The sequence below is a fragment of the Dendrobates tinctorius genome, unplaced genomic scaffold, assembly GCF_039654945.1.
Source record: "Dendrobates tinctorius isolate UK_male_01 unplaced genomic scaffold, ASM3965494v1 ptg000011l, whole genome shotgun sequence".
NCBI classification, from domain to species: Eukaryota; Metazoa; Chordata; class Amphibia; order Anura; family Dendrobatidae; genus Dendrobates; species Dendrobates tinctorius.
Genome location: NW_027361679.1, coordinates 25,907,818 through 25,924,793, shown reverse-complemented (window position 1 = coordinate 25,924,793; position 16,976 = coordinate 25,907,818). Strand labels below are relative to the sequence as shown.

The following is a 16,976-nucleotide window of genomic DNA, read 5'->3' as shown; positions in this document are numbered from 1 at the left end:
CATGAGAATCCCAATCCTTGGAGAAGATCAAAATATCATCCAGATAGATAATCAAAAATTTATCCACAAAAGCTCGGAAAATATCGTTCATGAAGCACTGGAAGACAGAAGGGGCATTAGTGAGCCCAAAAGGCATCACCAGGTACTCAAAATGTCCCTCCGGAGTATTAAACGCCGTCTTCCATTCATCCCCATGCTTAATGCGAATAAGATTATACGCCCCCCTGAGGTCAAGCTTGGTAAACCAGCAAGCACCTTTAACTCTAGAGAATAGATCCGAAATCAGGGGTAACGGATACAGATATTTAACAGTAATCTTGTTGAGGGCACGATAATCAATACAAGGTCTTAATGATCCATCCTTTTTGGCTACAAAAAAAAAACCGGCACCTAAGGGTGACGAGGATGGTCTAATATGACCCTTCTCCAACGCCTCCTTAATATAGGATCGCATAGCCTCGTGCTCAGGTACAGATAAATTGAAGAGCCGACCCTTGGGAAATTTACACCCCGGAATTAGTTCAATTGCACAATCATAACTCCTATGAGGAGGCAGAGATGCAGACTCATTCTCACTAAATACATCATAAAAGTCCGCCAAATAATCAGGAACATCATGTGACTGAGGAGAGGTGGAAAACACCGGAGCCTCATTAAAGGCACACCGACAACCCCAACTCCCACAGACACAGATTTCCAATCCAAAACTGGATTATGAATTTGTAACCAGGGAAACCCCAGAACAATGGTATCATGCAGATTATGCAACACCAAAAATCTGCAATTTTCCTGATGGTCTGGGGCGACCCGCATTACCACCTGGGTCCAAAACTGAGGTTTATCTTTAGCCAAAGGAGTAGCATCAATCTCCCTCAAAGGGATAGGCGTCCGCAGAGGTGTCATAGGAAATCCACAACGTTTAGCAAAATCCAAGTCCATTAGGTTTAGGGCTGCTCCCGAATCCACAAAAGCCTTGGCGGAAAATGTGGACAGGGAGCAGATCAGAGTAATAGCCAGAAGAAACTTAGGTTGAACACCACCAACAGAAAACGTGTGTGCAAAGCGTTTCTCTCGTTTAGGACAGACAGAAATAACATGTGAGGCATCTCCACAGAAAAAACACAACTTATTACGCCTTCTGAACTCCTGACGCTGCTCTCTGGAGAAAACTCTATCACATTGCATAGGTTCAGTCATTTGTTCAACAGGTGGCAACACCTCTCGTGCAGTTTTGCGTTCGCGCAAACGCCGATCAACCTGAATGGCTAATGACATAGAATCGTCAAGACCAGAGGGAACAGGAAATCCCACCATAGTATCTTTTACGGCTTCTGACAAACCCTTCCGAAAGAGAGCAGCCAAGGCATTATCATTCCGGGTAGTAAGTACCGCCCACTTTCGGAATTTTTGACAGTATAATTCTGCAGAATCTCGACCCTGGTTCAATGCCAACAGGGTCTTTTCAGCCTGATCAATGGCATTAGGTTCATCATACAACAACCCCAAGGCTTGAAAAAATGCGTTCACATTAGTCAGAATAGGATCATCTGGTTTCAAAGAAAACGCCCAATCCTGGGGATCGCCACGCAGCAAAGAGATGACAATTTTAACCTGCTGCGCGGAGCTCCCTGACGAGTTAGGCTTCAAGGCAAAAAATAATTTACAATTATTTTTGAAATTCAAAAATTTAGACCGATCACCACAAAATACATCAGGTGTAGGAATCTTTGGTTCAGCAGCATGTGAATGAGCAAGGTAAGCGGAAATTCCCCGCACTTCCGCAGCGAGCTGCTCCACACGATCAGACAATTGCTTTATCTCCATTGAGAGAAAAAAAATTCCCCCTACGGCCTCAGAGATATAGAGGAAAAAATATACACACTTTTTTTTTTTTTTTACAATTCTTTCCTGCTATTGAGTACCCTAGGATCTGTGGTAGGGCGGGTGATTCTGTTATGATTGAGTCACCGTAGGAGGCAGACACAAAAATAGAAGCTACGTCCAGAAAACTAGAGAGTTGGCAACTATCCGATTGCAGACCCCTGAACCTATCAACACAACTAGCAGTAGCCGTGGGGGGTACCTACGGTGCCCTAGACCCCTCGATCACAGCCAGAGAACTACATAGCCTAAAGACAGAAAGGGAAAACTAAACTGCCCCAGAGCAGACCCCAAAGTAAAAGGCAGCCCCCAACATATAATGATGGTGAAGCAAGATGAAAAAACACTCACACAGATAGAAAAATAGGCTGAGCAAACGTTGGGGCCCAAGCTAATCTGAACAGGACAGGAGAGGAAGGTTGCTGTCTGCAATCGGCCAAAACCCTATCAAAAACAGGGCCAACCAGCTGATATGGAAAAAGACCCTGAAGCAGCTAGGCTTCAAAACTAAATCAGCACTCCGGTATTTTCAGAAGACAGAGCTAAGGAGTTCAGCTCACCCCAGCAGGGAATGGCTGAACTCCAGAAAAACAAAGCAAAGCACAAATGCAAAAAGCAGGGCAGAAAACTTATCTTTAGAAGAGCAGGAATTCAGACTGGACTCCAAGGATACCACAGAGAAATCACCCGCAGGGCAGAAGGGCGTATGCAGCCTTATATCCAGTCTGTGACTCCACTCAGCCAGTCATCATCATTAGTCTCAGGTGTCTGATAATCAGGCTCACTACCTTTCCTTACCAGAAGAGGGAGTTCCTCGGGCCTCAGTGATGAAGGGGAAAATGAACTCACAACAGTAAATCATCCAGGTAATGAATGCAACATCCCTTACCACCCACTCGAGAAAAGTGCTAAACATCTCGAACAGTGAACAAGAAATTGCACAACCCTTCGGCAAACACCTATCGAGGTAGAAATCCCCGTTCCAAAAACAACCCAACAGCGGGATACTCTCAGCATGTACCGGCAATAAACGAAAAGCCGATTCAATGTCGGTTTTTGCCAACAGAGCCCCTGAACCATAACATTGCACCCAATGCACTGCCGTATCAAACGAGGTATACTCCGCCGAACACAACTCTTTATCAATACCATCATTAACTGACAAATCTTTTGTGTATGATAAATGCTGCATCAAACGAAACTTGTTCGGCTCCTTTTTTGGCACTACCCCCAAAGGGGAATCAATCTAACCCGCTACTGGTGCAGTGGGAAACGGACCAGCCATCCTGCCCAACTCATCTTCCTTCTTGCTGACCGCAAATTTTTAACCGAAAAAGGAACCACATGACCGGGGGGGATCCTGAAGCCCTCAACAAAACCGTTCCATATAACATTGGCCTCCGCCCGAGCCAGGTACCTATTTAGAAAGGGGGCCATCTCTTGAATTCTCACCGGGCTCTCCCCCTTGACCGGTACCCATGTGTGGCTTACCCTTCCCCTTTTTGAAACATTTTGAAGCCCCGTGAGAGCTACCATTGCAGTGGGAGCACACGTGCTTGAACTTGCAGCTGTTCCCGTACTTACAATGCCCGTCATTAAATTGCCAGCACGTTCCAGATTTTTCTTTTACTCCCTGGGTTGCCTGACCACCACTTCCGTGTCCTGCCGGCTGATTGCCACTGCACCCGCTCCCATGAAAGGACTGCCCATACCTTACTGGAGCCATCACCTTCAGCCACAACCCGATATCCTTCTGATCCCATTTTATCTCTGGCCGCACCGCCTTCCTCTGTCTAAACTGCTCATCGTATCGTAGCCACGCCTGACCCCCATAAATACGATGTGCCTCCCCAATAGCATCTAGATGGCAAAACAGATCAGAACAATTTTCTGGAAACTTTTCACCTATGACACTCGCCAAAACAGCGAATGCCTGCATCCAGTTTACAAAAGTCTGTGGAATCAGCCGCCACCTCCTCTTCTCCTCCTCTTCTTTTTTACTATTGTCCTTCTTCCCCTTATCTAGCCTAAATTTTTCCAACGAAAGGAGGGAGAATATCTCGATGTACTCGTCCTGCCAAATCTTTTCCTTCACCTCTTTCCTTAAATGGGCACCCAAAGGCCCCTCAAAGCACGCATAAACCTCTCCCTTAGCCCTATCATCCAGTTTTATCTTGTCACTCTTGTCCGTCTCCATCTGAACCGAAACCGATACCCCCGCCGATGCCCTTCCGTCACACTCGACCGGGCGCAATGCCTCTCCTTCTGTCTGGCTGCCGGACCCCCGACCCACTAACCATGCCCCCACCGGAGATGGGGCTGCCTCCCCAATTACCCCCCCTCAAGTCTCCTCAAAATTTGTGACATATTATTCAAAATATCCTGCAGCCCAGGCACTTCAGCCCCGCTAAGCCCACTACACCCCCTCTGCTCCCTAGTATCCCCTAGACTACCCCCACCCTCCTGCAATACAGCCCCTGCAGGCGACAAACACGACATGGAGCCATACTCGCATAGCTGCGCAGGTGCTGTGTCCCCACCAGCTGAACGTCCAGAATCCCGACGTCCTCCATGATCCTGATGTTCGCTGTCAGTCAGTTCCATCCGACCCTCTCCGCTGATCCCAGCCCGTGCCCCTGGCCTCTTCATCACCAGGGGGGACCTGAGCACTTGACTCCTGGCGCTCCATAGATCTCCGATCCGAGCGGGACCTGTGACGATTCCCAGTCCCGGACCGGCCTGTCCGGTCCGCAGCACCATCCGGCCGACTGCCAGGCAGCTGCTTATTGCTGCTCGCCGCTCTCCCTGACCCATATGCAGTGCTGGGGCCAGGCAGGACGTCCTCATACTGCCCAATCCTGCCCGCTATGCTGTTCTGTCTGGCGCCCCCAGAGCGGACCTCTTTGGGAGCACCTGTTGTGTAGAGCGCCGTCGCCGCCTCCGCCCACTGCACACCTAGCCGCTGCAAAGCAGGCCTACCGCGGCCTGCTCCTGCGGGCTGGCCTGGCGCCGCCGAGTCCTGCGATGCTCCAGCCCGCGACGTCCTCACTTCCTGCCCGGCCTGTAGTTCCGGCGCGGCTCCCGCTCTGTCAAGGCGGATTCCTGCCAGGACGGGGGCTGTGGGGAGAAGCTACCCCGGCACTCGCACCGCCCGCAGGGTCCCTGCAGGGGCTTCGCAGCCTGCGCCTGCTGCGCGCAGTCACCTCCGGTGACAACCTTTCAGGGGCCTGGTCCATCCGCCGCCCTGAGGAGAGAGGACAGCTGCGACTGAAGCCATCCTCCCCTCCTGGACCGGGCCACGTCCTGGAGCCTGGACATGAGTGCATCCACGGTCTCCATCCTTTATGTGCTGTCAGGTGGGTCTTCAGTTTTCTGCTCCCTGATGACGAATGCGGTTTTCCCGCACTTTCTCCACACTACCTCAGGCCGTCCCCACCCAGAACTACTCCCATACCCCGTCCCAGCCATTCGGGTCACCGAGGCGCCAAACAAATTTGAAAAACTTGCCCGCCCATTTCAGTCATGGGGGGCTTCCTCTCAGGCTGTGCCCTCCCCAGCCCCCATCTTTATCTAAGATGTAGATGGCTATTCTAACCATATGGTTTGTTTTCTTTCAGCTACATTGATACTATTGCTAAAAGAAACCCATCTCTTTATCCCCCGGCAATTCCGGAGCTTGGTAAACAATATAGCATGATTATGCATGACTGCTGTGCAGAAGAAGAGAAGGAGAAATGTCTCGATGCCAGGGTATGGTATGCCACGGTTTACTGTAAAATTGTATTAATTTATAATCACAACCAATACTACAGAAAGGACCTTAACCCTGTATACCCTGTGTGGTCTGTATACAGTACATCAGTGTTGTTCTTTCCATGCTCTTTGGAGTGTTTACCTGGAGTTCTCCGAGGAAATGGAATGTGGACCGTAGAAAGCTCTAAGTAAACTAGTCCAGGAGCACTTCCCTGCAATTCAGGAAATAGACTATCAGGAATCAAGTAGCTTGAGAGAACACAAAATTTCACAACACTTTATAATACATTTCCTATTTTTTTTCTCATTATTTTGTTTTGTAATTTTCCAGTTCGTTGATGTTCAAAAAGCCATACTTTATTTAGACTATGAACACAAACATGCTTGCCATATTGTTAAATCATTCCCACCGGAGAAAGACTTCTATGCCAAGTAAGTCAAGGACTATTTACTGGATATTGACTGACTATATTTATTGATTGTTATTTATTCATAATTCAAGGGATTAGCTTGTAGGGGGCTAGTAGGGCACCTAGGTGTTGAGTACCTGGAAGGGATCAAGTAGGCCTTAGGAAAAAGAGGCACTTTCCCAGTTAGCCACTTCCTTAATTCTGCAATATTTCTGCTTATTTATCATATGCTGTTTCATAATTTGTCATAATGTGATATAGTGTACCCAGAAGAACCAGAAAATGCTACAGGTGTGGCATAAATGTGAACTGTATCTACAACAAACTTTGCATAACTTAATAGTACATGGAACTTTTTAAAGATCACAAACTTCTTACCTATAAACAGATTAGATGATTTGTGTCTTAACACGAGGGTCATATCACTGGGACTCAACCAGGCGAACATGGTTCCCATGTTCCTAGTTCGAGTATCAGTGCACATATGCGTCCGCTGCTTCATTCAAATATTTTCAACTAATCCTTATATAGAATCACATGGTGTTTTCACAATATCCTATTCATTCAAATGGGGTACATGAAACTCCCATTCTCATGTTTGGTGGTCCTAGTGATGGAAGCTTCAGCAACCAAACAAAATGAAAATCTGTGATCTTGAGAAAACACCTTTAACCTGTTAATATTTCCTAATTTGCATTTCTCTACTTCAGAAATCTTGCTACATTCGCTAAGAAATTCCGTGCCTCTTCTTTTGATGTTGCACATAAGCTCACTCTTGAATCGGTGCATTTGAGTAAGGACTGCTGTAAGGAAGAAGTGGTCGAATGTATGACTGAAATGGTAAGACAAGAAAGACACAAATGCTACAGCAAAGATAAAGACATGTATACAGTCAATATATGACGACACCTTGATTTCCAACACGTCCATATTACAGGCCTGTATGCAGGGACAAACTGGGACTAAAATTAAGCCCAAGCATTTGAAAGCACACAGGCCCATGCCACCTCCCTGACCTTCCCCACATTGGGGTCTTTATTACTAATATTACCCTGCCTGGAGAAAATCAAGATTTACTACAAGACTGATATTTCCAATAATACATGACATAAGACTTAATAATAATCACACCACAATTATAATATTGCAATATAAAAGTACCACCCGACCATAATCAAATATGATCAGCATGTACAGTAGTAAAAATGTAACTCAGACATCCTTAACTTACTGATTTTCCAGAACCCTTCTGACATCACCCACCTCTGATCTAGACAGTAATAGTGACACTTCTGTGCCCTATATAGTATGAGTACTCACCTATTGTGTGCCACACAATGACAGTGCCCATTTTGTGTTCCTACATAGTAATGTTCCCTCTGTACTTCCTATAGTATAGTAATAATGCTCCCTTGCCTCCTTACAGCTATAGAAATAATGTCCACTTGGACCACTTTATAATAATAATACCCCTTTACCCTTTCTAAGAAAAATGACCCCACACCTCCTTACAATAATACAAACACCCCTGTGCTTTTGTATAATAATAATGCCTCCTATGCTTTCCATATAAAGATATTGATTGTCCAATGTGCCGCCTTATAATAATGATCCCCAATTTCTCTTTATTGCAATAATGCAGGGATGTACATATAAATCACGGGACCCCATAGGTAGAGTCCTATCACAGAACCTAAGCACTAACAGAAGGACATACCTCTCAACCTTGTAAGACATGGAGAGTTATATCTTTTTCCAGACTTAGGGGCCCATTACACATAGCGATATCGCTAGCAATATCGCTGTAACGTCACCGATTTTGTGACGTAGCAGCGATATTGCTAGCGATATCGCTATGTCTGATACTTACCTCCGACCGGCTCCCCCGCTGCTCATTGCTCGTTGCGCAAGAACGTCCTGGACCATTTCTCGTCGGGCGCTTCCTGCTGGGCTTCGGCTACTTTCACACTTGCTTTTTTTTTGCAGCGCATTTTTTGCGCAAAAAAAGCATGGAAAAAACGCATACAACCGCAAACAAACGCTGCGCTTTTTTCAAGCATTTTTATGCGCCTGCAGGAAAAAAACGCAGCGTTTTTATGCGTTTGTATGCGTTTTTAGTGCGTTTGCGTTTTTTTTACACATTGTTTGTCATCACCCAAAAAAGGATTTGGGGTAGGGTTAGGGTTTATGGTTAGTAGGGTAAGTGGTAGGGTTAGTAGGGTTAGGGTTAGTGGTAGGGTTGGGGTTTATGGTTAGTAGGGTAAGGGTTAGGGTTAGGGGTAGGGTTAGGATTAGGGGTAGGGTTAGGGTTAGTAGGGTAAGGTTTAGGGGTAGGGTTAGGATTAGGGGTAGGGTTAGGGTTAGTAGGGTAAGGTTTAGGGGTAGGGTTAGGGGTAGGGTTAGGATTAGGAGTAGGGGTTATGGTTATGTTTAGTAGGGTTAGGGTTAGTAGGGTTAGGGTTATGCTTAGAGTTAGTAGGGTTAGAGTTAGGGTTAGTAGGGTTAGGGTTAGGGGTAGGGTTAGTAGGGTTAGGGTTATGGTTTAGGGTTAGTAGTCAATATAGTAAAGCTCTTCCCTAATGTTGACTTAAAAAACGCATGCTTAAAAAAAACGCATATGTGCGCATGCCAACGCGCACGTATGCGCATCCATAGACTGTAATGTTAATTTTTTGGCAAAAACATGCGCATACATGCGCATGCGTTTTTTTTAAGCAGTCGGGCGGACCAAAAAATGCAACATGTAGCGCCTGGACTTTCTGGACGCACACCTTAAAAAAACGCAGCGCACGAAAAATGCATACATGCGCATGCCAACGCGCACGTATGCGCACCCATGTTAAATATAGGGGGAAAAAAGCATGTGCACGTATGCACAAAAACGCAAATGTGAAACCAGCCTTCCTGTGGCGCCGACGAGCGACGCGTGGACGCGGACAGGAGAATGTCAGGATCGCCGCGTCTAACAGGTAAGTAGCGACCCCCGACCCCTGCTGTGTCGCTGGTGAGATCTGCCTGTGTGGCAGCTCACTAGCGACCACTTGGCGATGCACCAGCGATCCATATCGTTGTCGGGATCCCTGGTGCATCGCTAAGTGTAACGGTACCCTTACACTCACTCACTAATAAAACTAGTAAACTTTGAGCAGATCCTGGGCATAGCATTTCAGAATATTTCACTGTAAGTGGTTACAGTGCAGCCATAGGACTAATCCTTTATGTCTCTATCTGGCAGGTGGAATTCATTCAGCATACCTGTGACAATCATGAGAAGATATCACCCAACTTGAAAGCTTGTTGTGAAAAGAGTATACTTGAGCGCACACCCTGCATGATTAACTTTCCCATGGACGACATCCCAGCCGATCTGCCTAAAGAAATGAAAGAGTTTGTAGAGGCCGAGGATGTGTGCAAACATTATGCAGAAGAAAAAGATCTCTACTTAGCCAAGTAAATATACTTAGATTCAGATTTAGCATATTTATACAATTCTATAGTAATAGCAATCTCTATTTTGGTTAAGCAAATTCAGATTGGGTAATGATCGAAACCCATACAGTATATATATGCACATATAATCAAAACTTATTGCAAAAAGTGTGTATATATGTTTAAAAATACGATGACTGAAGGTGTATTTTATTAACTACTAGCTGAAGAGCCCGGCGCTGCCCGGGCATAGTAACTAACTAGGGTTAGTTAGAACAAATTATAATGATTATATCTATATATATAAAGCTGAGTGTATAGCCCCGCCCACACCGCATAGCCACATTCACTATAATATCCCACATCATGCCGTCAGCCAGAGCTACCGGACTACTACCTCTAATATCCCACATCGCCCCGTCAGACAGAGCCACCAGACTACTAATATCCCACATCATCCCGTCAGCCATAGCCACCGGACTACTACCCCTAATATCCCACATCATTCCGTCACAGCCGCCGGACTACTACCTCTAATATCCCACAACATCCCATCAGCCAGAGCCACCAAACTACTACCCCTAATATTCCACATCGTCTCGTCAGCCAGAGCCACCAGACTACTAATATCCCACATCATCCCGTCAAAGCCACCGGACTACTACCCCTAATATCCCACATCATCGCATCAGCCATAGCCACCGGACAACTACTCCTAATATCCCACATCATCCCGTCACAGCCGCCAGATTACTACCCCTAATATCCCACATCATCCCATCAGCCAGAGCCACAGAACTACTCCCCCTAATATCCCACATCATCCCATCAGCTTGGGGTCAGAACCAGAGTGCTGAGTGGAATGACCCTAACTTCCATACCGGAGATCCCTTTAAGAGAGGCCTGGAGTCTATACCAAAGTGCAGAGTGGATTTGCCCTCACTTCCGTACCGGGGATCCCTTTAAGAGGGGCCTGGGGTCAGAATCAGAGCACAGAGTGGATTTGCCCTCACTTCCATACCAATGATACTTTTAATATAATTCTGGGGTCAGATTCAGAGCGCTGAGGGATTTGCCCTAACTTCCATACAGGAGACCCCTTTAAGAGAGCCTGGGGTCAGTACCAGAGCATTTGAAGGCAATTGCCCTGACTTCCATACCAGGGATCCCTTTAAGAGAGCCTGGGGTCAGAACCAGAATGCTGAGTGGAATTGTCCTAACTTCCATACCGGGGATCCCTTTAAGAGAGGCCTGGGGTTAGAACCAAAGCACTGGATGGATTTGCCTTGGCTTTCATACCAATGATCTCTTTAATAGAAGCCTGGGGTCAGAATCAGAGCCCTGAGGGATTTGCCCTGACTTCCATACTGGGGATCCCTTTAAGAGAGGCCTGGGGTCAGTACCAAAGCGCTGGATGGATTTGCCCTAACTTCCATACCAATGATCCCTTTAAGAGGGAAGATGTGCCTATGGATGGAGGTTGTGTGATGGGTATATGGGCACAGGATGGGGGATCCATTTCTGTCATATGCTCTCTGCTCCTTTTTGGGGACAGACAATGGCTGGGAGGTTATGTTCCTGGGGATGCTAGATTTCTCTCACCATTTCAGTGTCTGCTGAGGTGTTTTCTGGAGTGGGAAAACTGTTGTTCATAGCAACCAATCACAGCTCAGCTTCTTTTAAAAAGCTCTGGTGAAATGAATGATGCTTCGTGATTGGTTGGTGATACAACACACTCATTTTTATATATAGAGATTCTAGTTTACTGAGATAATGACTTGAGTTTTCATTGATTGTAAGCCATAATCATCAACATTAACAGATATAAACTCTTGGAATAGATCACGCAGTTTGTAATGACTGTCATGATCTCAGTGCGGGTTTGACTCGCACACGTGGGGTTAATGTTTGGAACCAGTGCTGATGACTGGCATTTCTGGGGTTAAAGGTTGTGATCCCGATGCAGGCTAAGGCTGGTTTCACATTAAAAAGTTTGATTTTGGCGCGCACGGCGCACCGTCAAAAGTGCGCAGCGCAGGTCAAAGCGCAACTAGCGCACGGCCTGCGCACGATCTGCGCACCCTATGCTAAAGATAGGGTGCGCCGATCGCAGGCGCCGCTGTGCGCTAGGAGGCGGCGCTACAAGCAAGGGGCGGGCATGCCGGGCAGAGAGCCGGCTCGGGGGCGGAGCTACCCCCGGCCGTGCGTGCGCTTAAAAAGCGCTAATGTGAAACCAGCCTTACCTGCACACCTGGGCTATGATTGTGGCCTCTCCCTGGTTCTGGGGGAGGCTTCTTATAGCCTCAGGACGCTCCCATCCCTGTCAGTTATACTCTTGCCCTTGGCATTGTGTGGTGACCCCTGAGTGTGTTAGTCCTGTGTTCTGGTTGCTTGATTCTCTGTGTATGACTCGGTCTGTTCTCTGGATATCGCTTTGGATTCTGCCTGGTACCTCCTATGTCTGTTTGGTTTTGATCTCTGCTTGGCCCTGATTATCCGCTCTGTCTCCTCCCTGGTACTGTACTGATATCTTGTGTATGACCTTTTGCTTTGTCTGACCTCCCGTCTGTTTATCCCTCCTGTACCTCGCTGGTCTGTACCGTGCATGACTTCTGCTTTGCCATAATCTGAGTTCTCTGGCTTCTCTGACACTATTAGTTGAAGCACGCTTTGTCACCTCTGCTGCCCTGCTCCCCAGGTAACTCCTAGCACTGCTTCTGCTTCTGTACTCAGGACACGTGCACTGGCTCTATGAGCAAGTGTAGTGCGGTGTCTCTGACATTATAACTGACCAATTCAGTTTTTTTTTTTTTTTCTGAAGTAAAAAAAAAAAAAAAGTGTGTGTTATCCTCATGGATCCCATACAAGCCTTGGCTGATCAGGTCAAGCACCTGACCCAAATGTTCCATAAGCTCAATGTGGAACAACGCACGATGGCCTAGACCCAGCAACAGTTGGTGGTTACTGTGCAGGGGGCTGTCGATGCAGGGGCTTCTGGTTCTGGGGGTAGGGATGTGTCATTAGCGTCCCCTGAATCTCTGGTCAAATTACCAGACCTTTTCTCAGGGGATAAAAAGGAGTTCAGGTCTTTCAGAGAAGGATGCAAGCTTTTTTTTTCTCTAAGGCCCCGCTCCTCCGGGGATGAGTTCCAGAGGGTGGGGGTCATTATTTCCCTACTTCGGGGGGCTCCGCAAGCATGGGCTTTCTCACTGTCTTCCTCTGCTCCTGAACGTATGTCAGTGAACGCATTCTTTGAGGCCCTCGGGCACATTTATGATGAACCTGACCGAGTGCGATTGGCAGAGGACATGGTGATGAGTGTCTGTCAGGGGAAATACTCAGCTAAGTGGTTTTGTTCTGAGTTCCGCCGCTGGGCGGCAGAGGTCTCTTGGAGCGACGCTCCACTCCGAGGACTCTTTCGCAGAGGCTTGTCCGAGCGGCTGCAGGATGCCTTGGTGTTGCATCCCCCACCTAACTCTCTCGAGGACGCCATGACCCAGGCCGTCCGGATGGACCGCAGGCTGCGGGCCAGAGGGGTGATGCAGGTGGATACTCCATTATTCCCCAGTGGAAAAGAGACTGCCCCTGAGCCCATGGATGTAGGCGCCCTCTCCCTGAAGGATACGGAGAGGAAACGCCGGAAGGACAAGCAGTTATGCTTTTACTGCGGTAAAACGGGACATTGGAAAAGGGAGTGCCCGAATTGCCCGTCTTCAAACCCGGTCAGCGGGAAACGACTAGGTCTGGGTAGTCAACGGGAAGGCTGCTCAGACCCTCAGGTACCATTTTCCTCGTTTTCTAAAGTAGTACTGCCTGTGGAACTGTTTGTGGATGGTAGTTCTTTTTCCTCTACAGCCTTCGTGGACTGCGGATCATCTATTAATCTTATTGACTCCCAATTGGTCACACACTGCAAGATAGGGACAGTTAGGCTCAAGGTTCCGATCAAGGTGATGGCCATTGACTCATCTCCCCTCACTAAGGAGGGAATTCGCTTTATGTCTGATGTGTTTTCGCTCAGAGTGGGCGCTACTCATGTGGAAAACATAAGTTGTTTTGTGCTGGACAATCTACCTGCAGGGTTGGTGTTGGGCATGACCTGGTTACAACACCATAACCCAGTTATTAACTGGAAAATGGGGGAGATTGTACAATGGGGGTTTAATAATTTTGAGTTATATGATAAATCCGCACTGCTGGTTGAACCTGTTAAATCTGTGTCTGTATCATCTGTCGAGCTGGAAGGTATTCCGGAATGCCTGAAGGACTTCGAAGATGTATTCTCCGAAAGCGAGGCCGAGACGTTACCGCCACATAGACCCTTTGACTGCGCTATTGAGCTGGTCCCGGGGGCTAAGTTACCCAAAGCCCGTCTGTTTAATTTGTCCGGTCCTGAGTGCTTGGCTATGAAGGAGTACATTACTGAAAGTCTGCGAAAAGGACACATACGTCCTTCAGTCTCACCTGTGGCGGCAGGTTTCTTTTTTGTAAAGAAAAAAGATGGCGGGTTACGTCCCTGTCTCGACTTCCGGGAGCTTAATCAAATTACTGTACGGAATACGTACCCCCTTCCGTTGATTCCCGATTTATGTAACCAACTATCAGGGGCAAAGTGGTTTTCTAAACTGGACCTTCGGGGGGCATATAATTTGATAAGGGTCCGAGAGGGGGATGAATGGAAAACCGCGTTCCTCACGACCGAGGGACTATTTGAAAATTTAGTCATGCCGTTTGGTCTTACCAACGCCCCTGCCATATTTCAGAATTTCATCAACGTGGTATTCTCGGATCTCATTGGTCGTTTTGTCGTTATCTATTTAGATGATATTTTGATATATTCCCCCGACAAGTATTCTCATTTGGAACATGTACGAACTGTGCTCTAAAGGCTGAGAGAAAATCATTTGTATGCTAAATTGGAAAAATGTGTATTCTGTGTACAAGAGTTGTCCTTTTTGGGGTTAATTGTATCCGGTGAGGGTTTTCGCATGGACCCCAAGAAGGTGCAGGCCATTGCGGATTGGGTGCAACCCCGAGATCTTAAGGGTCTTCAGCGCTTCTTGGGGTTCGCCAATTATTACCGCAAATTTATCCGGGGGTTTTCGCAAGTGGTCAAACCTCTCACGGATCTAACATGCAAAGGTGCGGATGTGAGAAATTGGTCCTTGCTTGCAAAAGAGGCCTTTGCGAAGCTGAAAAAATGTTTTATGTCTGCTCCTGTGTTAGTGCAGCCAGATCCGTCCAAACCATTCGTCGTGGGGGTGGGGGCGGTGTTGTCCCAAGGGCCTGCCACTCTAACCAACCTCAGGCCATGTGCTTTCTTTTCCAAGAAGTTCTCTGCTGCGGAAAGAAATTACGACGTAGGCAATAGAGAGCTTCTTGCGGTCAAATTGGCGTTTGAAGAATGGAGGCACTTTTTGGAGGGGGCCAGTCACCCGGTTACGGTGATCACGGATCACAAAAATTTGTCGTACATTGAGTCTGCTAAAAGACTAACGCCCAGACAAGCCCGTTGGTCACTTTTTTTTTCCCGTTTTCAGTTTACAATTACATTTCGTCCAGGGTCTAAGAATGTCAAGGCTGACGCCTTATCACGCAGTTTTCAGCCGGTGTCGCCCCCTGAGCCACCGTCCTCCATTCTTCACCCTGGGGTTGTGATAGCAGAGGTCTCATCTGAATTGGAATGGGAGATTCAGGGGGCCCAGTCGCAGGCCTCGGCGGCCAAGCCAGAGGGGAAGTTGTTTGTCCCAGAGCAACTTCGCCTGAAACTCTTGCAGGAGTTCCATGAATTCAAGCTGAGTGCTCACCCTGGTATTTCAGCCACACGTCTGGCGGTGGCTAGGATCTTTTGGTGGCCTGCCCTTGGTTCAGACATAAAAAAATTCATTGCTGGTTGTGGGGTCTGCGCTCGTTCTGAAAGCTCTCATAGCCAGCCGGCAGGGGAGCTGATACCCTTGGCAGTGCCCGAAAGGCCATGGACTCACTTATCCATGGATTTTGTTACCAATCTCCCTCCATCTAAGGGTAATACAGTGGTATGGGTAGTGGTGGACAGGTTTTCTAAGCAGGCTCATTTCGTACCCCTGTCCGCACTACCGTCAGCTGAGACGTTGTCCAGGTTGTTTGTGCAGCATGTGATCCGGTTGCATGGGGTACCCCTGAATGTGGTGTCTGATCGTGGTGTGCAGTTTGTGGCTAAGTTTTGGCGTGCTTTCTGCAAAAACTTAGGTATGTCTCTGTCCTTTTCGTCTGCATACCATCCTGAGAGCAATGGGCAGACGGAGCGCACTAACCAGTCCCTGGAACAGATCCTCAGGTGTCTAACCTCTGCTAGACAGAGTGACTGGTGCGATGCACTGCCGTTGGCTGAATTTGCCTTCAATAGTTGGGTGAGTCAATCCACTGGTAGGTCCCCTTTCTTGATTAACTATGGGTTCAGTCCTCATTTTGGTGAGTTTTCTCGTCTGGATTCGGGGTGCCCTGGGGCTGAGGACTCTGTTCAGCGGTTAAAAGATACATGGGCAGAAGTCCAGCGGCGTATATCCAGGTCTCAAGGCAGGTATAAGTTTTTCGCGGACAGGAAACGAACACCTGGTCCCATGTTTCGGGTGGGAGAGAAAGTTTGGCTCTCCACGCGAAACATTAAGTTAAAGATTCCGTCAGCCAAGTTAGGACCCAAATTCATTGGCCCGTACAAGATTGTGGAAATAATCAATCCAGTGGCGTATAGGCTGTGCCTTCCACCCTCTTTCAAGATCCCTAACGTCTTCCACAAATCTCTACTGAAACCTTTTGAAGCAGTCCGGGGAGACTCCGAGTCTGCTGCTTCTCCTGTTTTGGTCGAGGGGCAGGTGGAGTACGAGGTTGGTCATATCGTAGATTCCAGGTTGGTAAGGCGGTCGGTACAATACCTGGTTCATTGGAAGGGGTATGGACCGGAGGACAGGTCCTGGGTACCGGCCCGGTTGATGCATGCTGATCGCCTGGTACGGGCTTTCCATGCTAAGTACCCGGGCAAGCCTGGGGGTCCAGAGGCCCCCCGTTGAGAGGGGGGTACTGTCATGATCTCAGTGCGGGTTTGACTCGCACAAGTGGGGTTAATGTTTGGAACCAGTGCTGATGACTGGCATTTCTGGGGTTAAAGGTTGTAAATCCCGATGCAGGCTTACCTGCACACCTGGGCTATGATTGTGGCCTCTCCCTGGTTCTGGGGGAGGCTTCTTATAGCCTCAGGATGCTCCCATCCCTGTCAGTTATACTCTTGCCCTTGGCATTGTGTGGTGACCCCTGAGTGTGTTAGTGCTGTGTTCTGGTTGCTTGATTCTCTGTGTATGACTCGGTCTGTTCCCTGGATATCGCTTTGGATTCTGCCTGGTACCTCCTATGTCTGTTTGGTTTTGATCTCTGCTTGGCCCTGATTATCCGCTCTGTCTCCTCCCTGGTACTGTACTGATATCTTGTGTATGACCTTTTGCTTTGTCTGACCTCCCATCTGTTTATCCC

At 47.8% G+C, this 16,976-nt stretch overlaps 1 protein-coding gene across 1 annotated transcript in view; it reads left to right on the top strand.

Annotated features, from left to right (window-relative positions):
* Positions 1 to 16,976, top strand: part of LOC141101326 (albumin-like) — a 52,456-nt gene that overhangs the window by 24,820 nt on the left and 10,660 nt on the right. Inside the window, exons 5-8 of the mRNA XM_073590353.1 lie at positions 5,499 to 5,631; positions 5,966 to 6,066; positions 6,755 to 6,884; positions 9,280 to 9,494. Of these exons, the coding sequence (XP_073446454.1) occupies positions 5,499 to 5,631; positions 5,966 to 6,066; positions 6,755 to 6,884; positions 9,280 to 9,494 (579 nt within the window). The remainder of the gene's footprint in view (positions 1 to 5,498; positions 5,632 to 5,965; positions 6,067 to 6,754; positions 6,885 to 9,279; positions 9,495 to 16,976) is intronic.